This window comes from Macrobrachium nipponense, chromosome 2, assembly GCF_015104395.2.
Source record: "Macrobrachium nipponense isolate FS-2020 chromosome 2, ASM1510439v2, whole genome shotgun sequence".
In the NCBI taxonomy this organism is placed as follows: Eukaryota; Metazoa; Arthropoda; class Malacostraca; order Decapoda; family Palaemonidae; genus Macrobrachium; species Macrobrachium nipponense.
The window spans coordinates 34,342,902-34,370,031 of record NC_087201.1 but is presented as its reverse complement, the minus strand read 5'-3'; the positions used below and the strand labels follow the sequence as shown (position 1 = coordinate 34,370,031).

At 45.7% G+C, this 27,130-nt stretch overlaps 1 protein-coding gene across 1 annotated transcript in view; it reads right to left on the bottom strand.

Moving 5' to 3' along the window:
• Positions 1-27,130, bottom strand: part of LOC135221155 (elongation factor Tu, mitochondrial-like) — a gene marked incomplete in the record, with an annotated part of 114,001 nt that overhangs the window by 22,218 nt on the left and 64,653 nt on the right. Inside the window, 1 exon segment of the mRNA XM_064258979.1 lies at positions 26,507-26,712. Within this exon segment, the coding sequence (XP_064115049.1) occupies positions 26,507-26,712 (206 nt within the window).

Sequence of the window (27,130 nt, the reverse complement as noted above, 5' to 3'; positions counted from 1 at the left end):
ATATATATATTTAAATATATTTAAATTTATATTATATATATATATATATATATATATATATATATATATATATATATATATATATATATATATATATAGATATAGTAGTACCTCGAGATACAAAAATTAACCTCCAGTTCCGAGGACGGCCTCGTATCAAGAGTTTTTCGTATCTTGGAAACCCATTTAACATGTGAAAAATGGCTTAATCCGTTCCAAGCCCTCCAAAAACACCCCAGTAAACTTATATTTCCAGGCCCTAAAACACATGTTCCAGGGTTACGACGGAAGAAATAGACTCCAAAAAAGACAAAATACTGTACATACTTGAGTATTATTCAACTGCATATAATGTTCAACCCATTTTACTGCATATATTAGGACTTTGGCATATGTCCCTTAGCAATAAGCCTAGCCTATGTTAGCGGTTGCTACTGTAGCCTAGTCTATGATTCTGACATCTAAACCTAAGAGCTAAAAGCTTAGAATATGCCAATAAAAAGGGCAGTAGCACCTTCTCCAACTACGGGGCGGAGGCCAACGCTACGGACCCAGGGAGCAAACAATCTTCATATTGGGTCTGTACCTCTTTGATGGGTAGCAATTCGCGAAGATCGACTGCTTACTCCAAAAAGTCGCTTCTAAAATAGCCTTCATCGACTTGTTGTTGTGTCGATACGCCATCGAAGTCGCCACAGCTCTTACTTCGTGCGCCTTGACTTTGAGGATTGGGAAGCTTTTCTCATCACAGTTCTGGTGAGCTCCCTTATCAAGTCTTTGATAAAGAACGCCAGTGCGTTATTTGACAAAAGGTAGTGAAGGCTTTTTTACCGAACACCAGAGATTGTCCGTTCTGTCCTCTAAAGTGTTTGGTTTTCTGTAAATAAAATTTTAGGGCTCTCATGGACAAAGTCCTCTCCTCCTTTTCCTGTCCTACTAAATGAGGACAACCCCGGGATGGTAAAGGTCTAGGCCATGGATGAGAAGGATTCTCATTTTTGGCGAGAAAACCTAGTTGCAGCGAGCAGACTGCATTCTCCCCACCGAAGCCTACATTCTTGCTAAAGGCTTGCAGCTCTCCTATTCTCTTGGCTGTTGCCAATGCAACCAGGAATAGAGTCTTCTTGGTGAGGTCCTCCATGACGCCTTGTCGAGGGTTTCGAACCTACTCCGAACGTTAAAAATGACAGGACAACATCCAAATTCCAAGAGGGGGTTGGATTGTCCTTCCTTTTAGCTGTCTTGAAAGACCTTATGAGGTCCGACAGATCCTTGTTTCCTGATAGATACATCAATGTTCCTATGACGGAAAACGGATGTCAGCATACTGCGGTATCCTTTGATGGTAGAAACCGCTAGTTTCTGTTGGTTTCTTAGAAATAACAAAAAGTCTGCTATTTTAATTATAGAGGTATTGGAAGAGGAAATGTTTCTAATCCTGCACCATTCTCTAAAGACGTCCCACTTAGATTTATATAATTTGATCGTGGACGTCCTCCTCGCTCTTGCGATTGCTCTCGCAGCTTCCCTTGAAAAGCCCTTTGCTCTTGCCAGTTTTTCGATAGTAAAAAGGCAGTTAGATTGAGAGCGAGGAGATTTTGATGGTATCTCTCTAAGTGTGGCTGTTTGAGTAGATCGCTCCGACAGGGCAACGATCTGGGGGTGTCTGCCAGCCATTCCATCACCTACGTGATCCAGAGTCTTGTGGGCCAAAACGGAGCTATTAGTATCATCCGGGCGTTGACCGATTCCCTGAACTTTTTTGTCTAAGATCTTGAATGGGGGGAAGGTGTACGCATTTAGTCTTTCCCAATCCATGAGGAAAGCGTCCACTGCCACTGCTTCCTGGTCTGGAATTGGTGAGCAATAAACAGGTAGCCTCTGTCTTCTGTGTCGCAAAGAGGTCTATTGTCGGTTCTCCACATAGTTCCCAAAGCCTGTTGCATACCTCATGATGCAGGGTCCACTCCGTCGTGAGAACCTGTCTTTCTCTGCTGAGGAGGTCCGCCCTGACGTTCTTCTCTCCTTCTATGAAGCGAGTTAGAAGCGTAATGTTCCTCTCTTTCACCCACAATAAGAGATCCTTTGCTGCCTCGTAAAGGGAGTCCGAACGAGTGCCTCCCTGTTTCTTTATGTAGGCCAACGCCGTGGTGTTGTCCGCGTTGACCTGAAACTACCTTGTCTTGACTTCCATCCTGGAAGTGCAGAAGGGCTAGATGAATGGCCGTCAGCTCCTTCATATTGATATGCCATTCTTTTTGATGATCTTGCCATAGACCAGAGATCTCGTCCTTCCCTAGTGTTGCACCCCATCCCACTCCGATGCGTCTGAATACAACACTAGATCGGGGTTCTTCTGTTGAAGTTCGAGGCCCTCTTGAAGTTTTTTGGGATCGTCCCACCAACTCAAATGATCCTTGATTCCCCGGGGAATCGGAATCCATGTCTCGAGGTCTTGGTCTCTCGTCCAGTAACTTACTAGATGAAACTGAAGTGGACGAAGGTGTAGTCTTCCCAGGGAGACGAATTGCTCGATCGAGGAAAGGGTCCCCAGCAGACTCCTCCACTCCATCGCCGAGCAGGTCCATCTCCCTAGGAAGAGCTTCACCTTTCTTAAGCAGTCTAGAATGCGATTCGGGGCTGGGAAAGCCCGAAAAACCACTGACTAAATCCTCATCCCCAGGTAGATGATGTCTTGTGAAGGAGTCAGTTGTGATTTGTCTAGTTTTACTAACAGCCCCAACTGTTGTGTAAACGTCATAGTTATTTGTAGGTCCTCAAGACACTTCACTTGCGACTTGGCTCTGATTATCCATTTGTCCAGGTACATCGAAATCCGTACCCCTTCCAGATGTAACCACCGGGATACGTTCGACACCACTCGAGTGAAAACGTAAGGAGCCGTGTTTCGTCCAAAACAAAGTGCTAATGAACTGACTACCCGTTTTGACCGATGAACAAATCTCAGGTATTTCTGTAATCGGGGTGGATTGGGACGTGGAATAAGCGTCCTGCAGGTCTATAGACACCATCCAGTCCCCCTGTCTGGTGCCTGCTAGGACTGACGCTGCTGTCTCCATAGCAAACTAGACTTTGCTTACAAATTTGTTCAGAGGACTTACGTCCAGCACGGGTCTCCACCCCCTCCGAGTTCTTTGGTACCAGAAATAGCCTGTTGTAAAATCCCTCCAAAGAGGTGTTCTCTACTATTTCTATCGCCGTTTTTCGACAGCAATCTGATCGGACTTCGCTCCTGCAGAGCTGTTGCTTTGTTTCCTGAATAAGTGGTGGGTGTCAACTCTAACGGTTCTGGACGAAAGAGGGGGCTTCCTTAGGTTAGGAAGGGGATCTTGTATCCTTCCTTGAGCACCTCGATTGTCCCATTCGTCCGCTCCCCTTAGTTTCCACTCTTGCCAGTATTGGGAAAGCCTGGCTCCCACTCGTGTCTGGAGGCTGACAAAATCATTTCCAGGGTTTAGGTTGCAGCTTAGGGGTTTTCCTGGGTTGTCCTCCTGCAGCCATCTTCTGGGTTCCTCTCGCAAAGCCTTCCCACGAAAGGGCTTTGGACGCGTGGGAGGAGTCTCCTTCTCCTTCCTGGCTAAAAAGTTAGCCGGAAGTACCTTCCTAGCAGTCCTGGTGATCAAGTCTTGCGTTGCTTTGTTGCGCAAGAGCAGCCGACAAGGTCCTTTACCAGCTCTGAAGGGAATAGCTGTTTCGTTTAACAGAGCATATAAAAGCTCTGACTTCTGCGCTAAAGAAATCCTCCGACGAAAGAAAGGAACAAAACATAGCCCTCTTCTTAAGAATGCCATCCCTTACCGCCTTATCGAGACAGGCAATCAAATGCATCAGTGTCTCGTTCTTGTCGTCCGGACACATCAGCGAGAGGCTCCAAGAGTCCAATCCATTAAGCTAAAAGACTTCAATGGTTCTGAAAATGCCTTTCAGCAAGTGGTTCTATTTTCTGACCCGGACCACATAACCTTAGCCTTGGACATGGCAGTCCTACGCGATGTGTCTACAAGCCTGGAAAAAAGTCACCTTGGGAGGAAGCAGGAACTCCCAATCCGAGAGCTTCCCCAGTCTCATACCACACGCTCGATCGAGAGGCCAATCTCGTTGGGGGGTAAGGAAAAGGTAGTCCTACCCTGGTTCCTTCTTCTTGACAATCAATCGTTCAGCGTAGACAAAGCTTTCTTGGCCGATCTGGCCAAAACCGTCTTCCTGAAGGAGGAAGACTTCTGAGGTTCTACCCTTTTAAAAATTGCGAGGGTGGGGGGACTTTGAGGAACTGCTTACTGGAAGTCTGCAGGATACAAGTCTGCCAGACCGCAAGTAACCTTTGAGATCCGCTTCGTGCAGATTTTCTTGAGCTCATAGTCCGAGATCTTCTTCTAGCGGATTGAGCATTGTCTGAAGTCGAACGAGTGGGAGAATCACATCCGTCGTCCTGTCTGTCTGCGTCCTGACTGCGTCCAGCTGCCTGTGACGGAGCGTCAAGCTCCTTGACGCTTTCGTTATGCGTCCAGTTTGCTGCGAGGGGAGCGTCTACCCCACTGCAGCTTGCAGCGAGTCCACGTCACGCTGACCGTAAGCGTCTCCCCGAGCCGATTCCGATCGTATCCTCTTGACTGGTGGCCCGTTAACGTCCTTGGGTTCTTCTTGTGCATACTCTCCTTTCAATCCTTGTGACTTGAAGGGGTCAAACAGGGGACGAAATGGACTGTTGAAGTCCCGACAAAAAAACGCTGCTTTCCGGCGCCTTCTCTTGTGTTGGGGAATGACTGAAGGCGGCACTGCCCGTCCATCTACCGCTTCGGAGACACTAGTAGTGGTCTTTTGTCGACGGAGGTGGAGACGCTCTTTGAGACACCTCCAGTCTCCCAGGGGGCGGGGGAGAAGCATGCACCGATGTAAAGCAAACTTCTCCTTCTTCGAAGAGCGTGCGTCATGCGTCTCTGTTTCGGAGCAGATGCGTCGTCCTCCTCCGATAAGAACTTCTCCGGCGAGCTCCAATTACTGCACGACGGTTGTTGTAACGCTACGGGGGACTTGCGTCTCTTGAGGGGTCTTGACTGTAGGGGTTGACGCCAACCGCGTCGAGGTCTTGCGTCATCAGACAAAGACACAAGCACCGAAAGTCTCTCTTCGTCCGAAACTTCCTTACCTCCTGCCAAAGGGGACGGCCGCCTGTTAGACATCTTGCCTCTTATATTGGCAGGAGAGCAAGGATCCGAACACTTCCTCATCTCACCTTTCCTGTGGCGAGGCAGAGCGTCCTGGGATGCGTCAACAGGATTACTCGAGGGGACGCCCGTCCGCTGTTTAACGTCTCTCACCTCCCTTAGCCGGTCGACGTTCCTTCTCCCAGGGGTTGGGGAGCATGGAAAGGAAGGTTCCAGGTCCAGGGCTAGGAGCATAACAGACATGAACGGACGCACCCTCCACTGCACTATCACTATCACCGAATTTGCGTTGCAAACCCCGCACTGCACCCCACATCACTTCCTTATCCGAAGTAAGGGATTTCACTTGTACCCCTAAGGCAGAAATCGCGGCCATAATATCCTTCATGGTTGGTTCACTTACCTCCAACTCCGTAGGAGGATCTGGTACTACACTACCTTAGGATCAAGATTAGGAATATTAGATTTAGATACGTTAGAAGGGGGCAGATTATCAGAAGATCTAGAAGAAAGAACACTAGAAGATCTAGCTCTCCTAATTCTGTCTCTTTCTAAATGTCTCACATATCTATCATAGTCTCTCCATTCTCTCTCCGACAGACTCTCACATTCATTGCATCTATCTTCAACAGTACAAACGTGTCCTCTGCAATGCTTACAAATTGAGTGGGGATCAAGAGCGGCTTTAGGAAGCCGGGTCTTGCACCCCTTCACACACATTCTCACAACAGAGTCAGCCATCTTCAGAAAACCAAAATCAGAGAAAAAAATTCAAGTCGGAAAACAACAAAGTCTATCTAAGAACAAAGAAAAGCCAAGAAGAGTCCAAAATCAGCGAAAGCCATCAACGAAGAAAAAAAAAAAACAAGAAAAAAATGGGTACTTCACCAATTGTAGCAAACCCAAACAAAGAAGAGCGAATTTCCAAACGTGCTGCACCGAGCGACGGCAGGGAATTTCTGAGGACAAATGGGAATGGTTCCAGGTACCTGGATAGAGGGAGTACAGGTATGATCACCTGGCCGTCTATCGGTGATAGACGCGAATTTTGAATTTCTCCGTAAGTGCGCGCGACGAATCGGCTGGGATTTAAGCTATATATATATATGTAACTACCAGGGAAGTTAGATATTTAAATATATATATATATATATATATATATATATATATATATATATATATATATATATATATATATATATATATATATATATATATATATATATATATATATATATATATATATATATATATATATATCATATATATATATATATATTATATATATATATATATATATATATATATATATATATATATATATATATATATATATATATATATATATATATATATATACATAATGTATGGGACTCTAGGGTTTTTGAACCCAGGAACATATTCCTCAGGTTCAAAAGCCCCTCACCATGCCAAGGTGGTCCCAATTTGAGGGGCAATGAGAGCAAGCTTTGTTCATTACAGGTCCAATAAATTTTAGAAAAATTGGAAAATTCCAAAAAATTAAACCAAATACACACACACACACACACACATATATATATATATATATGTGTGTGTGTGTGTGTAATATGTATATTGTATGTATGTATGTATGTTGCTATATATATATAATAAAAATATATAATATATATATATATATATATATATATATATAGTATATATATATATATATATAAGTATACATATTATACATATATATATATAATAATATAATATAATAGTATAATTAGTATATTATATAAATATGGGACTCTAGGGTTTGAACCAAGGAACAAATTCCTCGGGTTCAAGAGCCCCTCACCACATCCAGGTAGTCCCAATTTGAGGGGGCAATGAGGCCAAGCCTTGTTCATTAAAGAATGTCATGTCTTAAAAATAGGTTCCCACAGTGTAGAGAATATTTTTTCTTCTTTTGACTTCAAGGTCTACATATGGCAATTATCTGGAAACTCTTATCATAGGTCTCCAGCTATCGGAGATCTGGTTTTATGGCATTCGTCTAGTGCCATAAAATTGGCAATTTATGGCACCATAATGATGCTTATGGCACCAATAACTGGGGACTGCCTGTAATTACCTATGAACAATTGCTAACCACTGCACCATATTTCTAAAATCTGGTTACCCTTGATTTACAACATAGTTAAGGACCAAGAACCATGTTGTGTATTACTTTCTATTGTCATATATCAAAGTGCAGTGTTACAATTCCACACAAGTACAATGTATATAGTTAAGCATACCACATAGAGCACTGCACATGTTTAATCCAAGCCTGCATAGAGTATTTTAAAACTACCCTTCATAAAAAAAAGAAACTTGTCATATATGTGAGCTTTTTTAAAAAGCTGGATTTTTTAAAAACTTATCCAAAGTTATTTGAAATAATTTAGTAATTCATCCTTAATATATCCAAGAAAGATTTCAATACAGCAGGGGTTCTGTTCCGACAGCTTGATGATAAGCAAAAACAGCCAATAACCGAAAATTGGCGATTCACGGTGCTTTATGGTGCTGATAATCTGTTAATGGCACCTGGGTTTCTGCACTAGACAAGTGCCATAAAACCAGATCGCTGATAATCAGGGACTGCCCGTGCTCCTGTCATTCAGGATATGTATCTGCCTATGTGGCACTAAATACAGGCAGTCCCCTATTTACGACATGGTTCCATTTTTGAGACGCGTCGTAAGCCGAAAATTTGTCAAAAATCATCAAAAATCCTAAGAAAACCTTACTTAGAATACTTTGGGTGTCAATTGAAAACTATGTTAACTGCATTTTTATAGTGCTTTTCATCAAAATACCTTAAAATATTGTTTAATGCATACACTCTTGTAAGGTTTGATATTTTAAAGACCAATTACATGGCCTAAAATTTTGGGACTGAACATTACATGTGGTATAGGCTAATTTTAGAAATCTGCAAGAGTTTGGCACTAGGCTAAGCCTAAGATTTGGGTTTCCTGACAACAGACAATAAATACAAATGTTGTTTTACTTATTTGAGAAACTTTTTTTTTTTTTTTTCTATATTGAAAAAGTGCAAACTTTAGGGACTAGGGTAAGGCCGCCACATTCTTTGGATTTCATGACACTAAATCAACAAAGCAGCATTTGTTTCCACATAAGTCGACAAACTTCTGTTTTTGTATAATAACAATGACAATAAATATATACGTATGTTGTTTTACTTATCTGAGAATCTATTATTATCATGTTGTCTTTAATTTATGGCTGTTCTAGGCTATAATAAGTGCAACGTACCTTCATTTCCCGAATGTAAACAAAGCGTCTACTGGCTGCCGCCATTTGTATTTCGTCAGCTGATAACTTCTTCATTCAGATTCATGATTCACAAAGAATCGTATTTTTTTATTCTATTGGTAAAAGGATGCTGTAAATTGAAAAACTTATTCATGCAATACATTTAATTAAAAAAACATTTGTGAATTAAATATCATAAAATATAAAATTAATCAAAGACTGCTACCATCGAAGCCAGCAAATATTTTCTAGAATTCTTCTTCTGTTTAATATCATTATGTTTCATTATAGCTGTCGGTAACTCAGTATCTCCATTAGGTAAGAATAAAGAATTGAATGGTTATTATACTGTTTGGTAGTTTCAGTAGTTGAAGAGAGATAATGAAAATTTATGATTACTATACTGTGTGCTAGGTAAAAGTGGTTACTTGGCGATCGTTCGCTACTCGAAGTGTTGAATGTAAACAAAAGGTGGAAGCTTTTTTTTCCGGTTGTTATAGTTAATGGTTAATCAACAAACATTTGAAATGAGTACATACTGATTATTTATACATTTTATTGGCATATTCAAAGCTTTTAGCTTCTTAGGTTTAGATGTCAGAATCATAGACTAGGCTACAGTAGCAACTGCTAACATAGGCTTGGCTTATTACTAGAATCAAAATGCAACATTATAAGGGATATACGCTAAAGTCATAACATATGCAGTAAAAATAGGGCTGAACATTACATGCAGTTGAATATTTCTCAATTATGTACAGTATTTTGCCTTTTTGGAGTCATATTTCTTCTGTTGGATCGGCGTTGTAACCCTAGAACGTGTTGTAAGCCTGGAAATAATTTCTGATGAATATAATTGAAAGGCGTCGCAAACTCGGAATGCCATGAGCCGCAGCCGTCGTAAGCCGCGGACTGCCTGTATATATATAAAAAAAACTGCTCTCACAATATAGGTTAAGTATATCTTAGTTTTATCAGACCACTGAGCAGATTACAACTACTATCCGACTTACAACCTGCTCGACATACGACCTCTCGTACTTACAACCTTACTTCAGACAGTTGACCATTGAGTTACTTGGCACTGCGCCATCTCATGAGAACTCTCATCACTCAGGCAGCATCAGTTTGAGTTACCCTGCCCTATCTGCAGCATCATTTGGTATTAACTGTACTGTAGACTGAATTACAAACCAATTTACGTAAGAATCGACTTCTGACATGCATGCAAGAACCTAACCCCATTGTAACTCAATGCCTGATTGTACGTAATATATACTATTATATAAATGATTAAAATGTATTAGTAGAAGTACATTATGGTAAAAAGATTGAAATAATGATTGTACATTACATTACAGTACTAAGTAGGCACTTTTATATAGCAAAGGTTTGATATTATACCCTACCCAGTATGTTGGCCACTTTCTAAGGTTCAACTTACATCCATTCTCACTTACAACCAGTGGGTCTAACAGCTCTCCTAGGGCTGGCCCGAAGGATTAGATATTTTAAGTGGCTAGGAACCTATTGGTCACCTAGCAAAGGGACCTACAGTTTGTTGTGGGATGCGAACCACATTAAATCGAGAAATGAATTTCTATCACCAGAAATAAATTCCTCTGATACCTCACTAGCCAAGCCGAAAATTGAACTTTGGACCACTGGATTGGTAGCCAAGTGTGAAAACCACTCGTCCAACAAGGAACTATTCAGAATATAAAAAAAACAAATATTCATAGTGGTTAGCTTTTAACCCTTAAACGCCGAAGCGGTAAAAAAAAATGTCTCCCGTGTGCCGGAGGTGTTTCAGAGTGAGTGCGGAAGCGGAAAAAATATTTTTTTCAAAAAATCACAGCGCACTTAGTTTTCAAGATTAAGAGTTCATTTTTGGCTCCTTTTTTTGTCATTGGCTGAAGTTTAGTATGCAACCATCAGAAATGAAAAAATTATCATTATCATATATAAATAATGCGATATATGATAGCGCAAAAACAAAATTTCATATATAATTGTATTCAAATCGCGCTGTTTGCAAAACGGTTAAAGGTAACGTGTTACTTCTTTTTTCGTTGTAATGTACACTAAATTGCAATCATTTTGGTATATAACACATCGTAAAACAATAAAAGCAACACAGAGAAAATATTATCACAAAATAATGCATGAATTTGTAACGCACGGACGTAAACAGATATTTTTTTCAAAAATTCACCATAAATCTAACTATTGTCCTAGAGACTTCCAATTTCTTTCAAAATGAAGACAAATAATTGCATATTACTATACTGTAAGAATATTAGCTTACAAATGCAGTTTTCGACCATATCTGACTAGGTAAAGTTGACCGAATGTCGAATTTTTTATATATATTTTTTTTTATATGCAATTATTTCGGAAATAAGAAAAGCTATAACCTTCAAATATTTTTCGTTTTATTCTACATGAAATTGCGCACATTTTCATATATAAAACTCTATGAAATGCCTAATATGAAATGGAGCAAATATTCCGAGAATGGAACGTACGCATTTCGGAGATTTGTGGCGGAGAATCCGCGTGCAGAGGGAAGGAAAGATTTTTTTTTAAATTCACCATAAATCTAAATATTGTGCTAGAGACTTCAAATTTGTTTCAAGATGAAGATAAATGACTGAATATTACTAGACTGTAAGAGTTTTAGCTTAAAATTGCGTTTTTCGACCATTTCGGTAGAGTCAAAGTTGACCGAACGTGGTTTTTTTTCTATTTATCGTGATTTATATGCAAATATTTCGAAAATGAGAAACGCTACAACCTTCAATTATTTTTTGTTGTATTCTACATGAAATTGCGCACATTTTCATATATAAAACTTTATGTAACGGCTAATTTAAAATGGTGCAAACATTACCACAATCGCGTATGATTTTTTCGGAGGAGTTACGCGCGGACGTAAAGAAAATGTTATTTTTTTCATAAATTCACCATAAATCGAAATATTGTGCTAGAGACTTCCAATTTGTTGCAAACTGAAGTTAAATGCTTGAATATTACTAGAATATAAGCGGTTTAGCTTACAATTGCGTTTTTTGACCATTTCGGTAGAGTCAAAGTTGACCGAAGGTTGAAAATTTGTCACTTATCATTTTTAATATGAAAATATTTCAAAATTGATAAAAGCTACAACCATGGGTTGTTTTTAGTTGTATTGTGCATAAAATTTCGCACATTTTCATATATAAAACTTTATGTAACGGCTAATTTAAAATGGTGCAAACATTACCACAATCGCATGTACGATTTTTTCGGAAGTTACCGCGCGGACGTAAGGTAAAAGTTTTTTCATAAATTCACCATAAATCGAAATATTGTGCTAGAGAATTCCAATTAGTTGCAAAATTAAGTTAAATGATTGAATATTACTAAAATATTAGAGTTTTAGGTTACAATTGCGTTTTTCGACCATTTCGATAGAGTCAAAGTTGACCAAAGGTTGAAATTTTGGCACTTATCGTTATTTATATATGAAAATATCTCAAAACTGATAAAAGCTACAATCATGAGTATTTTTTTGTTGTATTTTTCATAAAAATGCGCACATTTTCATATATAATACTCCATGTAACGGCTAATTTAAAATGGTACAAAAATTATGTCAAAGTGACTAAATAATTTCCGAGATGTGTCACAGATACTTTTAGTGCGGCAAGAAAGAAATTCGTGCTTGCGCGCCGTGCGTAACCGATTGTAAACAAACCCAACACCTTGATTCCGTGAACTCCCAGCATCCCCCACCCCCAAGCGGCGTGATTCAAGTGTTTTTGGCTGGTAGGCCTAAAAGTATTTTTCCGCGAATTTTTAAAAAAACTTTTGTATGTTGACGTAAAATACGTCCAGTCGGCACCCGAGAGACAAAAAATGTCAACGTAAAATACGTCCAGTCTGCGTTTAAGGGTTAAGCAGCTTTTTATACACAAACACTAGGAAATATGACAATTTGTCCAAAATTGCATTTTTCCTAACTATACAAACCTGAGGTCCTTTTACAATAGGAAGGTACTAGCGGCAGCTGGATAGGTCGTAAGCTTTCGAACAAGGGGTTCGGTAGTTAACTGCTTGTCCGACAGGCACGCGCGCGCGACTGGGAGGTAAACAAATCACTTTTGCTTTTGGCCCAAGCAAAAACTGCAGAGTGAGGGGTGGCATGAGGTGGGACTATGTGTAAAAGGACCTCAGGTTTGTATAGTTAGGAAAAATGCAATTTTGGACAAATTGTCATTTGTTCCGACACGGCATACAAACCTTCGGTCCTTTTACAATAGGAAGACTCACTTCTTGGTGGGAGGAATCTGAGTCTTTTGTGAACAGACTGGTGTTCGCCCAACCTTGGAATGCCTCCCTGGTCGTAAGAGCGAGGGAGGGATCCAAGCCTCTGTCCGATTGATCGGGGTGTGCACCGCAGGATCAATGGTCAGACCTCTGGACCAAGTACTAAGAGAGAGGCAAGCGTATCTCTTCGTACCAGCAAACAAGAACAAGTTCCTATTTGCAAGAGGCAAACATAAAGTTATGGTTTGTCTCTTGTTGGCATCCACTTCCCCCCCCCATGTAGGAGGAAGTGGGTGGATATTCGCCCATCCCTAGTGAAAGGGATAGGATGGGGCTCTGTCGAGTAGCTCACCGGCATCTCGTCCTTATCCAGCAAGGTGATGACCGTATCCCTCTACCCACAGGTAGAGGGGGAGAAAAAGATAGGAAGAGAAGCCAGTCACTCTCTCATTCACTTATCTATTCTTACAGTCACACCAGGACTCGATGCTGTTCAGCCTGCCCTAGGTCTGGGGTTAGCTACACAACGTGTGAGCAGCCACCACGGGGTCCCAAGGAAAACGATCCAAGGACCTGTGGGCAATATCCAAAAGGTAGAAGGAGGTGCCAGTGGTCTGGTTGTACCAGACTCCTGCCTTCAGTACCTGCGCCACGGAGAAGTTCTTGTGTAACTCGAGGGAGTGTACTTCTAGGTCATCTTGGTGCTGACGAAGAGTCTTCAACACTCAGCCTGGGATGTCGAGTTTCTTCAGAAAAGCGCGGTCGCGCTTTCACAGGACAAAGCAGCATCTCCTTCGCATCGAAGGCGGTGAAGTCCATTAGGGAGGGGATTGTGAAGGACTCTAACCGATCGTCAGGAACCGAAGGGTTCTGAGTCTTCGCTACGAAGTCGGTACGAAATCGAGCGTCACGAATCCCCATCCCCTGGATGCTTGACTTCGCAGGAAAAGTCATGCAATTACCTCAGAGGAAAAGAAGGGAATGGTCGTATGACCTATCCCTCTTCTCGACTTCGGTGATGTCCTGTACCCATACTGGTCTATCCGTCTGCAGCGAAGTGTCTCACATTCTCCTATCCCCAAGCAGTGAAGTTCTTCTCGGTAGTGGATAGGACACCGACACTCAATGGTGGGTGTCGATGGTATGGGTACTGTGACAAGCCGTTAGGACGAAGAAAAGACTGTTATGGAACAACCGAACTAAGTCCACAGCGAAGTTCGTAACTGACTTGGGCGCTATGACAGCTGCCGACCAACTGCGTTCGGTAGGAGGAAAGTTGTCCAAGCACCCGAGCAAGTCACGTGACCTTCGCCTTAAAAGGGTTATGCCAAGAGACTAAAGAAATAATTTGTTCGTCATCGATGCCAGAAGAGGCGAGGGTTGATGATTCTCTTAAGGCATGTGCCCAACAGGCGAAAGTCAATTGCCTTCTAGAGACCGAGGTCCCTGATGGCAAGATATCTCATAGTATAGTTGATTCTCAGCTAAGGAGAAACAACACTATGTGTCGTTGAAGACGAAGGTGTACAGAAAAAGCAACCTACGTCTTCACAGCTGAACCGAGAGAAGGATTCTCAAGATTCTGAACCTGTGTTACAAAGACTGAGAACGCTAACCGCTATTCATTGCTGTCTGGTGAGGATCGTAGTTGCAATAAAAGCGGAGCGCTTTTCAGTAATGAAGAGACAGGGAAATACTGCCTGAAGAACTGCTTCTCATGGGCTGAACATTTGGAAGTAGAGCTGTCAGGTCGGAGAGTAGGCGATGTCTTCTGACACATCTGTTAATTCGGGGCGAGCAATGAATAATTGTTCACACCTATGAATACGAGATATTTTGAAGACAAACTCAGATGTCTGGAAAAATCATTCGCATTATCGCGGTGCGATGCAGCGGGAGACTAGTACAGACTTCTGTTACCGTGCGGTAAACAGAAAGATGAAAGAGTCCAAGAGATATCTCTGTTGAAAATTCTCGCAATGTCGAAGGCGATGAAATCGAGCGTCACAGCAGTAGATGGTCCTTCATTATTGCGAGAATCCCCGTTAATCAGAGACCTAAGTCCATGATTGTTGGGCAGAGATACGGTTCGTAGTCAATCAAACCAGGGGAGAGAGAGACGTAACCGACCGTGCATCTCCGAGACCTAGCTGATACTGAGCTGCTATCAGGCAGTTCAATTACGCAAGCAGCTCTCGGCGACTCTTCATCCTGAGTTGCCAGGTAATCCATTATTCCACGAAGGAATGCGTTCGGCTAGAACCATCGAGCATAAAGAATACGCTCGAGCAATTATATTTAAACGAAACGGATTTCGGTAAATACAAAAGCTGATTTGGTGTTGTCATGACAATACCAAGTATCTAAAATCGAAACTGATAACTGCTGGGAGGTTGCAGGCAACCCCGAGTTGCAGTTCAATAAGATACAATTCGTCTCGGTCACAAACCGTAGAGTAACTACGGTATGCGCCTACCCCCCGGACAATTCAACTGTTAAAAGAATCATGCGCTGAGGGTAATATACGTAGTATATTTGTAGGTTCTGTACCACGACCTCCATCCTAAATTCTTTTCCTCTCGAGGAATGAGAATAAGGATTGGAGATCGACCGACCTTCGTTCTGCTAGTCAAGAGAGTGAAGGAGAAGTCTTTCCCAAGGAAAAGCGTTCAATGGTGAACAGAATACCGAAGACGATAGTTCAAGCCAAACTGGAAGTCCCGTCCGTTCTTCTCTATTCCAGGTTAATCGCCTACTGTGAGATACTCTTCTTTCAGCAGCAGTCTTCTTCCAAATGCTAGAAATTACAGGAATTCGAGCATAAGCGAGGTTCCCGATTATCGTATAACAATTATCGGGGATTCTCGCTCACTTTGGACCGTGGTCTCGCCTAAGTGTTTGGAATCGTAAAAACTCGAACACTCTGAGGTGCACTAGAAATTCCGTAGAATTCTAAGCACTCTGCGGAAACCCCCCACCGAATTCGTCAAACGATATCGGCTGGTGGTCCTCTCGATTCCCGTAGGAATCGAGAAAGGGGCAGGATCCCTCCTCAACGACCGGGGCTTACGTCAGGTAGGACCCGAAGGTCCCCCCGGTAGCGCAGCCCCTAACGTGGGGATCTTACAGAGAAATCTCTGTAGGATCCCTCCCCTTTCCCTCGTAGCCGTAAGGTAGAGAGGGAATGGGGGAGGAATTGGATACTGGCTCGCCTTCCCAGCGGAACTAGCAGTTGGAGAAGAAAAAGGAGCAGCCATCGCCTTACGGCGATGGCCTCTCAGAGCCTGGGAAAAAAAGTATCGTCAGGAGAAAACGTTTTCCCGAGGAGGGTTACGAACTCATACTGTAGGTAAGGGTCTGCCGCCACTGTGAACGTCGTCTGGGTGGGGCTGATCGACACCTGACAGAGAGAGCCGATACCGTCCTCCGACTCATTCCAGTGCTCGTCGAGGTCGAAACCTCTCAGGAGGACCGAAGGGGTATTCAAAATACGGTGTCCGAAGACACGTAAAACGCTCTGTCGCAGTAGAGGAGGTGAAGTAGCTTGTTCGACCGGCCACAACTGAGGGAGCCTTCTTGTCCGGAGACGAGAGACTACCTGGTTCAACACAGTCGGCAAGCTCCGATCGCGGCAGACCCACCGTCGATTTGGGTTCCCTCTCGGGCCCCAAAACGACTCGAGCCGAGACGTGGCTCTGCTGGTGGGAGCGGCGATCCTTCCCCGAGGTCGTTGTGCTGACGAATCAGCGCCATAACCTCGGCAAAGTTCCTCTGGATCTCGGAAGTCACAGCATCTTGCAGAGTAGGACCGTTAAGCCCTTCAAACAAGAGCATATTCCGAGAACCTTCCTCCTAAGAAGGGGGAACAGCGACAGCCCTCTCGGTCTTCTCCATCCACTTGCGCATACGTCCTGGCGGTCCAAGAACCGTGCCTGGCACGTAGGGCGTCGTGGTGGGATCATGAGGGGCGCACCCCTCACGATCACTCCTCAATACCTCGCTCCTCCCGGTGTAACCCGAGGAGGTTGAAAGTACGGGAGAGGCAGACCTGACGCTCCCTCCTCGCTCGCTGGCAGAACCAGCAGGCTTGGAGGGCTGCAGGCGATCATCAACCCGCGGTGGCGATCGAGCTGCAGGCCTGGTCAAACCGTCTCGCTGTGGAGAACGGCTGGACTGAGCACAGCGGCCCCGATCTCGAGTGTCAGAAGAGCTGGTGCTGGTTGCCGTACCCGATCGCTCTCTGTGAGAGCGACGGTCAGGCGACCTGCAGGCTCCACTGTCACAGTGAGACCGGTGCTTGTCCTCACGGCACGTCACGTCGCTGGTTCCAGCCGTGGCTGGCACCGGCGAACGGGAGGACCTCTTCCCAGCCTCAGCCCGTGACCAGGATCGTGGACCGTCACGTACGGCCCGTTGTAGTCCAGCTGGTCGCCGCGAGAGCGAGAGCTGGTCTGGTGAGAGTCGCGTGAGGCGGCTGTCACCAGTCTTCCGCCCCGTGCCGTGAACCTGACGCTGAGCGGGCTCAGAGGTCTGGTTCCTGGCTGCACGGTCGCTGGGAGGCGACCGTACACTCAGTACCTCCCGCGAACGAGAGGCCGAGACGGACCCTGATGCAGTGGCAGAACCACTGACACCAGGCGAAGAAGTACCGGTGTTAGCCGGTACCCCTCTGGTCCCCGTAGTCTTCTTCCTTGCGGAAGAAGAGACGGGCCCCGCTCCCGAAGGAGCAGGAGGACCAGCGGAAGGAACCCTCCCGTCCCACCGAGGTGAGACGGGTCCCGAGAAGCTCCCGAGGGAGACTTCTTAGGAGGGAGGAGGCAACCTTCTTCTTCCTCGGCTGTGAAGCCTTAGAAGTTGAAGGGGAAGAGGCGGCCAGCCGAACGACGATGAAGAAGATGAAGACGACGACGACGACGACGACACGCCTCCTTCCCCTCTTCTTCGTCAGCTTCCTCAGGACAGACGTAAGATCTGCTATCCAGGGCGGAGCCGGGGGCTGCTGTAGCCGAAGCCACAGGGCCCGGACGCACCTGTACAGACAGACCAAAGTCTGGGGTAGTACCACCACGAACAGGGACGACGTCAGCAGGTATGGGCATCTCAGGAACAGCAGGCACAGCCAGCACAGCATCGGTAGGGACAGCCAGCGCAGCAACGGCAGGGACAGCCAGCGCAGCAACGGCAGGGACAGCCAGCGCAGCAACTGCTGGACAGTCAGCCCAGAATCGGCAGGTACGGCGGCAGGCAGCACCGGAAACACAGGAAGTGGAGCAGCAGCCAGCAACATCCTGGTACCGGCGGCAGGTCCAGGGGCGAGCTCTAGGGCAGCGGAAGTGTGGTCGCGGCAGCGCGGCAACCACGAGCGGCGGCAGCATGCCCCCCTCTCGGTACGGCGAACGGCACTTCACAGCGGCTGTAGGCAAGACTGTTACCACGTGAGGCGAGTACACCAGGTGAGGAGGGATGTCGTCACCTGGAGCGTGGTCACCACTCCATGGGTGACCGCAGTAGGCCCAAACATAGAACCGCAGCCCCTGGACACTAGCACGCCCTGCAAATGGAAGGACGCCCATACCTCACCAAGGTCCACCCTCGTGGCAGTAGCACCTGCGGAAATAACAGTAGTAGTGATTAGTGGGGGGGGGGGGGGAAGTCCCCTCGCGCGGGGGGGTGAGCCCCACACCGAACGAGTGGAAGACCCCGAATACAATTGTACATCGGGCACCGAGCGCCCTCCCCCGCGCTCGACGGATCGGGCGAGGAGAAGAACCCAGATAACCTCCCCCCCCCGAAGGGGAAGGGCCATCTGTGGGAGCTGAGCGGGGGGGGGGGGGGGGGGGGGGGGATTCTCTTCGTTCCCACCCCCGCACAACACCCAAGTACCCAACAATAATAATAAGAGCCCGAGAGCAATCGTGCCCTCGGCCCGAATGCAAGGGCATAAGGATCAATTCCCTGACTGAGCGGAACTTGAACCAAATAAATATTGATGCAATCAATAATAAAAGGAATAAAATGAAAAAGAATCTTGCATTACGACTCACTTCATAATGAATAAGGGCTCGGATCGAGCGCATTTGCGCCCTCGGTACCGAGCGCAAGGGTAAAAGGATCCATTCCCGATATGAACGGAAACCTTGATCCATAATGAATTGATGCAATCAAAATATATATGAAAATGAAAAAGAATACTGCGCTTGCGATTTCACTTCATACAAAATAAAAAGGGGAAGGATCAATTCCCGGGAAATAGCGGAAACATTGATCCAAGTAAATAATGCAATCTCAATAAAATATGAAAATGAAAAAGAACTGCACTTGCGATTTCACTTCATTCAATAAAAAGGGGAAAGGATCAATTTCCGGGTAAGAGCGGAAACTGATCCAAAATGTTATTGTTATTATACAATTAAGTTTGTTCATACTTACCTGGCAGATATATATATAGCTGTATTTTCTGACGTCCGACAGAAATTTCAAAACTCGCGGCACACGCAGTGGGCGGCCAGGTGGTAGTACCCATTCCCGCCGCTGGGAGGCGGATATCAGGAACCATTCCCATTTTCTATTCATATTTTTTATTAATGCCTCTGTCTCCTGAGGGGAGGAGGGCGGGCACTTTAATTATATATCTGCCAGGTAAGTATTGAACAAACTTAATTGTATAATAACAATAACATTTTGTTCATGCCACTTACCTGACAGATATATATATAGCTGAATCACACCTTCGGATGGTGGGAAGAGACAGAATAGGATTTTTTGGGAAACTTAAATTAAGTAGATGATATACATCTTGGTTCCTTACCTGTTTGCAAAGTAGACTATGTGATTACTGTCACGTAAGGCTGCTTTTGCTTAATCACAGAGTTGCCAGCCAGGTGGAGACCTGTAGTGCTGGTGCGCTCTGGATGATCTGTCAACGGGTGCGAGACCTCAGCGTGACAAGATCATCGAGGCCATACAAATGAGGGCAACGAAGCAACTGACCACCACCTGACCAACTATACACAAAAACCCCTTAAAACTAACTAAAGGATGGGAGATCTTCACATAAGACTCACCACAACCTAAAAACACAACAACCTAACTTAAACCTAACTAAGGAATAGGGAAAGAGCTACTTCCGGACCCCAATACTGTGTCCGCAGAAACGTATGGCCCAGTGCATTACAATCGTCATAGATCGTTCTCACATCCCTTAGGTAATGTGAGGCGAAGACGGAGTTGCTCCTCCAAAAGGTGCAATCAAGGATGTCCTTGATTGACATGTTCTTTTGGAAGGCAAGAGAGGTAGCGGGGACGGCTCGTTACTTCGTGCGCTTTTTACTCGGAAGAGGCTCAAATCAGTCTTCTGGAAAGATGAATGAGCCTCCCGAATGGTGTCCCTTAGAAAGAAAGCCACAGCATTCTTCGATAAAGGTAACTCTGGCCTCTTCACAGAGCACCAGAGGTTACCTGAGGGACCTCTTACCTCTTTAGTTCTATGCACGTAGAACTTGAGAGCCCTTACCGGGCAAAGGACTCTCTCTGGTTCTTGGCCCACCAGACTTGACATACCCTTGATCTCGAAAGTCTTCGGCCAAGGGTTCGAAGGATTTTCATTCTTCGCCAAGAAAGATGGGTTCGAACGAGCAGACAGCATTGTCCCCTTTGAATCCCATTAACTTGCTAAACGCTTGAATTTCACTAACTCTCTTAGCCGTCACCAGAGAAGTTAGGAAAAGAGCCTTCCTTGTCAGGTTTCGAAGAGACGCTGGTCTGAAGCGGGTTATTCGAAAGTGCTCGACATAAGGAATTTCAGGACTACATCCAGATTCCATGATGGAGGTCTCATTTGAGGAACCTTCGAGGTCTCGAAAGACTTCAAAAGGTCATGAATATCCTTGTTGTCAGACAGGTCTAGGCCTCTGTGCCTAAAAACCGCTGACAACATGCTTTTATATCCCTTGATGGTAGGGACCGCTAATTTCTGCACATTTCTGAGAAATAGCAGAAAATCAGCTATCTGGTTCACAGAGGTCGAGGAAGAGGAAACTCCCTCCTTTTTACACCATGCCCTGAAGGAAGCCCACTTCGATTGGTAAACAGCTCTTGTGGAAGCACGTCTCGCATGTGCGATTGCTCTCGCAGCTGCTTTCGAAAAACCTCTCGCTCTGGCCAACTTTTCGATAGTCTGAACGCAGTCAGACTCAGAGCGGAGAGGTTTTGGTGAAAACCTTTCGAAGTGAGGCTGTTTGAGTAGATCTTTCCTCCAGGGCAATGTCCTTGGAAAGTCTACAAGGAAAGACATGACCTCTGTGAACCATTCTCTCGCTGGCCACATCGGAGCGATCAGGGTTAACCTTGTCCCTTCCGAGGCCGCAAACTTCCTCATGACTTCCCCCAGAATCTTGAATGGTGGGAAGGCGTATAGGTCTAGGCCCGTCCAATTCCAAAGCAAAGCGTCTACCACGATTGCTTCTGGATCCAGGACCGGGGAGCAGTAAAGAGGAAGTCTCTTGTTCCTTGACGTTGCGAATAAGTCGACCAGTGGACGTCCCCACAGCGTCCACAGGTCTTGACAAATGTCCTCGTGCAAGGTCCATTCCGTCGGAAGGACTTGGTCCCGACGACTGAGAAGGTCTGCCCTGACGTTTGCACTCCTGCAATGAATCTCGTCAGGATAGTCACCTTTTTCCTTTTTGCCCACAGCAGAATCTCTCTCGCTAGGGAGTACAACGTTCTGGAGTGTGTTCCTCCCTGGTTTTTTAAATAAGCGAGTGCTGTGGTATTGTCCGAGTTTATCTGAACAATCTTTGTTTTCTCCAAACTCTTCTCGAAGAACTGCAGGGACAGAAATACTGCTGCCAGTTCTTTGACATTTATATGCCAGTCTACCTGTTCCCCTCTCCAGGAGCCTGACACTTCCTTCCCCCCTAGTGTTGCTCCCCATCCTGTGATGGAAGCGTCTGAAAACAACACTAGGTCGGGGCTCAAAAGACTTAGGGACACGCCCTCTTGAAGCTTCTGAGGGTCCAACCACCATCTTAGGTGGTTCTTGATTGGAATCGATATTCTCAATATTGCATTGAGATCGTCTTTGGCCTTCCACTCGTCTGCCAAGAAAAATTGGAGAGGCCTGATGTGCAGTCTTCCCAAGGAAACAAACCTTTCTAGCGAGGAAATGGTCCCCAGCAGACTCATCCATTCCCTCGCCGAGCAAGTCTCTTTCCTTAGAAAGGCTGAGATCTTTTCTAAGCCTAGCCGCTGACATTCCTGGGACGGAAACGCTCGAAAAGCCACTGAATCCATCTGAATCCCCAGATACACGATGGACTGTGTTGGGGTCAGATGCGACTTTTCGAGGTTGACCAGAAGTCCCAGGGACTTTGCTAAGGCTAAAGTGAACTGCAAGTCCTTCAGACACTTCTCTCTCGACGACGCTCTGATCAGCCAGTCGTCGAGGTATAGGGAAACTCTTATTCCCGAAGAGTGTAGCCACCTCGCTACGTTCTTCATCACCACTGTGAACACCATCGGAGCCGTGGTCAGTCCGAAGCACATAGCTCTGAACTGCCATACTTTGTTGTCTAAGACAAACCTTAGATACTTTCTTGAAAGAGGGTGGATCGGGATGTGAAAGTACGCGTCCTGCAAGTCTAAGGATACCATCCAGTCGCCCGGTCTCAACGCTCCCAGACAGAATGAGGCGTCTCCATCGTGAATTTGATCTTTTCCACGAAAAGATTGAGCCTGCTTACATCTAGAACTGGACGCCAACCATGACAGACTGCTTTGGTACCAGGAAGATTCTGTTGTAAAAACCTGGAGACCCCAGGTCCGCGACTTGTTCCACCGCTCTTTTGTCGATCATCTGCTGAAGGAGATCGAACAAGACTTTCTTCTTTTCCCCTTGGTAGGATGGAGAAAGGTCTCTGGGAGTCGTAGAAAGAGGAGGAAGATCTAAAAAGGGGATCTTGTACCCCTGCTCCACGATCTTGAGGGACCAAGAGTCCGTGTCTCTCTCTCTCCACGCTCCCGCAAAATACTTCAGTCTGGCTCCGACTGGTGTCTGAAGGACATGCTTTTCACTTGGAAGGCTTTGGCTTAAAGGAAGCTCTTCCTCATGAAAACCCTCTCCCTCGAGGAGCTGCTCTAGACGGGGGGAGGGGGGCCCACGAAAGGGCTTTACTTTCTTCGGCGGACGAACTGCAGCCGAAGAGGTCGAAGGTACGGCTGACCGTCTTGTAGACTGGGCCAAAAGGTCCTGAGTTGCTTTCTCTTGTAAGCTGTTCGTCAGGTCCTTTACCAAAGTCTGGGGGAAGAGATGGTTCGAAAGAGGCGAAAACAACAAATCCGCTTTCTGAGCTGGCGTCACCGAACGAGCTGTGAAGTTGCACAGCAAAGCTCTCTTTTTTAATAAAGCTGTTCCAAAGTGAGATACGAGCTCCTCCGAACCATCCCTGATGGCTTTGTCCATACATGCTAACACGTTGGACAGCTCCCCCAGACTAAGAGATTCTGGGCTTCTCGCTTGCATATCCAGAACTCCCAAACACCAGTCAAGGAAGTTGAAGACTTCCAGCGTCCTGAGCAGACCCTTCAAATGATGGTCAGTCTCCGACGCGGTCCAAGTTACCTTGGCAGAGGGTAAAAGCGACCTCCTCTGCAAATCCACAAGGCTGGAGAAATCTCCCTGAGCCGAAGGGATACGAACTCCCACTTCGTCTTTGGTTCTATACCAAATGCCCCCTTTTCCACTAAGTCTAGTTGGAGGCAAGGCGAAGGTCGTCTTACCTTGGTCTCTCCTTCGTATCATCCAATCCTGGAGTTTTTTTAAAAGCACGTTTTGTTGATAGAGAAGTTTTCATCTCTACAAACTCCGGGGGGGGTTTTCCCAGTTTTAGATGAAGAAAACTGCGAAGGAGGAGACTTGGGAGCTGCGGGCTGAAATTTGTCTTCAAAAGAAGACCGCAAGAGTCGTACGAGGACTTTATAGTCCGAGATAGAAGGGGCTGTAGCAGGTTCCTCTTCAGCCGATTCAGCCGAACTACTTAGCTCTCCTTCTTCTCTAAACGGAAGAGGAGACCGTCTGTCAGGAGAAGGCGTCCTAATGGCGGGTCTTGGTTTGATCAAAGGACCCCTATCCTTGCTAGATGCAGCCTTATTTCGGCTGTCTTCCTTATGACGCTTACTACTCGTTGAAGGTAGAGCGTCCTGAGGAGGACGAGCGTCCTCAGCGCCTTCCGCAGCCGTCTCACCTGCTCGAGAAGCGTCCTTACATTTCTTCGCTGGCATACGTGCCTGTGCACGTAAACTAGCGTCTGGGGGTAAGACTTCTTGATCAGAATCCCCAAAAACGTCTTGAAAGGAGGTCTGAACGTCCTGGCGAGCTTCCTGCCAAGCGTCCTGTCTAGCGTCCTGGTGAGCGTCCTGTCTAGCGTCCTTGCGAGCGTCCTGACGAACGTCCTGCCAAGCGTCCTGACGAACGTCCTGCTTAGCGTCCTGCCAAGCGTCCTGACGAGCGTCTTGACAAGCGTCCTGACGAGCGTCTTGCCGAACGTCCTGCCGAACGTCCTCGTACAGAGCGTCCTCCTCAAAAGCGTCCTGACGTAACGTCCTTCTAGAGGACGGACAAGATCGGCGAATCGCCGAAGGAGAAGCGATCGGCGAACGAGACGAAGTAGGAGAAGGCGAAGGAGACTGCTTAGTCCTCTTGACAGGCAGTCTAAGGTCCTTCCTCCGCTTAGGCTCGACTGCTGCTGGGCGAGTCCTCTGAGCCATAAGCGAGGATAGCTGGTCCTGAAGGGACAAAAGAATGTTCTTCGTCGGGGAAGAATGAGCAGAGGAAGCAGGACTGATCCTGTGAGAAGACGAGGGGCGAGGGGACGCCTCCTTCCTTCTCACAGGTACAGCTACCTGTTTCTCAGGTATACGCGCCTGTGCACGCAACCTAGCGTCCTCATCGGAGGAGATCCTACCTCTCTTCTGAGGCGGAAAGACATCATAAGCGTCTTCCGACGAAAGCGGCGCGAGAGGACGTGAAGCGTCCTCCGCAAGAAACGTCCTTTTTAACGGACGAGAGTCTCTCCGAGCGCTCCACCCCTTGCGCGGGGAGGACGCTTCGGAGGACGAGAAGCACTCTTTCAGGACGCGCGCTCGTGCACGGTCCTTGGCAGCCTGGGTCTTTGCTACAGGGTCTGCCGAAGGGACGCCAGATCGGTGGGAAGCCCCCGTAACCCTCTTGCGGCTTTCGACATACCTCCTCCCTGGGTCTTGGGAGTCTGATAGAGGTCTAGGCCTAGAGGCATTATGGGGCCGATCTGACGCCCCCTCCACAACACTGGGGGCACGATCACACACTTGCACCGAGCCAGTTTCTAAGGCTTTCACTTTGGTCTCCGAGTGCGAAGAGACTCCAAAATCATAGAGAGAGCATTCGCTTCTCCCGACACAGAATCAGAGCCCGAAGGCAACACAGGTTTAGGGGTTGTAAACACTACAGGTGTTAGTGCAGGAGAGATGTTAGTCTTACCTTTAGAAGAACCACTCCTTGAGGAAGACCACCTGATCCTATCGCGCTCCAATTTAAGGCGATAGGACTCATATACTCTCCATTCATCATCAGTCAATTTCTCACATTCATTGCACCGATGATCAATCAAACAATTAAGCCCCCTACAACTCATACATACTGTGTGGGGGTCTACCGATGCTTTCGGTAGCCTCACCTTACAATCAGCCCTCACACACACTCTGAAACTCACAACACTTGATCCAGACATATCTTATAGAGAAAAGTCAATCCAAAATAAAAAAACGGTCCACTATCGCGCATGCCAATTCAACAATCCAATTCAATACCAAAAATCAATCAGATACTTAAAAGCGAGTCAATTTCCAAAAAATCCTGAGCAGAGGTCTGTAAACAGATGTTTACCGACCGGCGACAGAAAAAAATATGAATAGAAAATGGGAATGGTTCCTGATATCCGCCTCCCAGCGGCGGGAATGGGTACTACCACCTGGCCGCCCACTGCGTGTGCCGCGAGTTTTGAAATTTCTGTCGGACGTCAGAAAATACAGCTATATATATATCTGTCAGGTAAGTGGCATGAACAAAATGAGTATTGCTACAATCAAAATAAATAAGTTTTCGTGCCGAGCGCATTCGCTCGGCAACGAGCATACAGGTCAAAAAAAAATATAAATGAAAAGGGCACTTACTTACGATTTTCATCTACACATTTCCAACCAAAATATAAGCTCGGAGCGAGCGCTCTCCCGCCCTCGGCACCGAGCATACACAATACGAGGATCATTTCTGGGAAAAATGAATTCCCGCACTTACGCCCTTCAGTCCCGGCACTCGGGTAATCGGAGGGCGTGGAGAAACCAAGATCCTTTAATTCACAATTGAATTCAATGGAAATAAATATGAAATGATTGTACTTACAATTCAGTTTCACTAGATAAATAGAAAAAGAAAAACACAACCATGCGAAAGCAACGACGATGAAGCGGGCAGAGAGCGACGATACACGTCTACACGCCAGCAGGCCAAAAGCAAAAGTGATTTGTTTACCTCCCAGTCGCGCGCGCGCGCCTGTCGGACAAGCAGTTAACTACCGAACCCCTTGTTCGAAAGCTTACGACCTATCCAGCTGCCGCTAGTACCTTCCTATTGTAAAAGGACCGAAGGTTTGTATGCCGTGTCGGAACAAAATTAATTTGCTTACCATTCCTCTCTTCACATCATCTCTCTTCAGCCCTCGGACCAAGGCTCCAAGCTGATCACCAGCCTGTGCTTCATCTAGAGTCTGATGGAACATCTCAATGCCAGTAATGGTGCTCTTGTACTTCTTGTTATGACCTACGAACTCGCAGTCCATTCCTTTTTTTACTCGACCTCGTTCAAGTCTTCCAGTGACCACAGTACCACGTCCTTCAAAGAGACATAAGCCAAGGTTGCTCTTTGCAATATCATCACAGAGGGGGAAAGAGAAGAGATGGGTATGAGAAGGTACATGGAGGCCATGGGTTTGGAATTAGAAATGAAGATGGGGATTATTTATTTGAGATGGCTCAGAATTTTGAATTGGCCCATATGAACACATGGTATCAAAAGTTAGATACGTAAGTACTTGATAACTTATGAAAGTGGAGGAGTGCAGAGCCAAACAGATTACATCCTGGTTAGAGGAGCCAACAAAAGTAATGTGACAAATTGCAAAGCGATCTTGAGAGAAGCGTGTGTTAAACAGCATAAGGTTGGTAGTGATGGATTTTAGAGAGAGGCAGGAAACCCAAGAAGAGAAAGAAAAGATCTTGAATTAAGATTTGGGACCTTAAAGGAGGAAAGG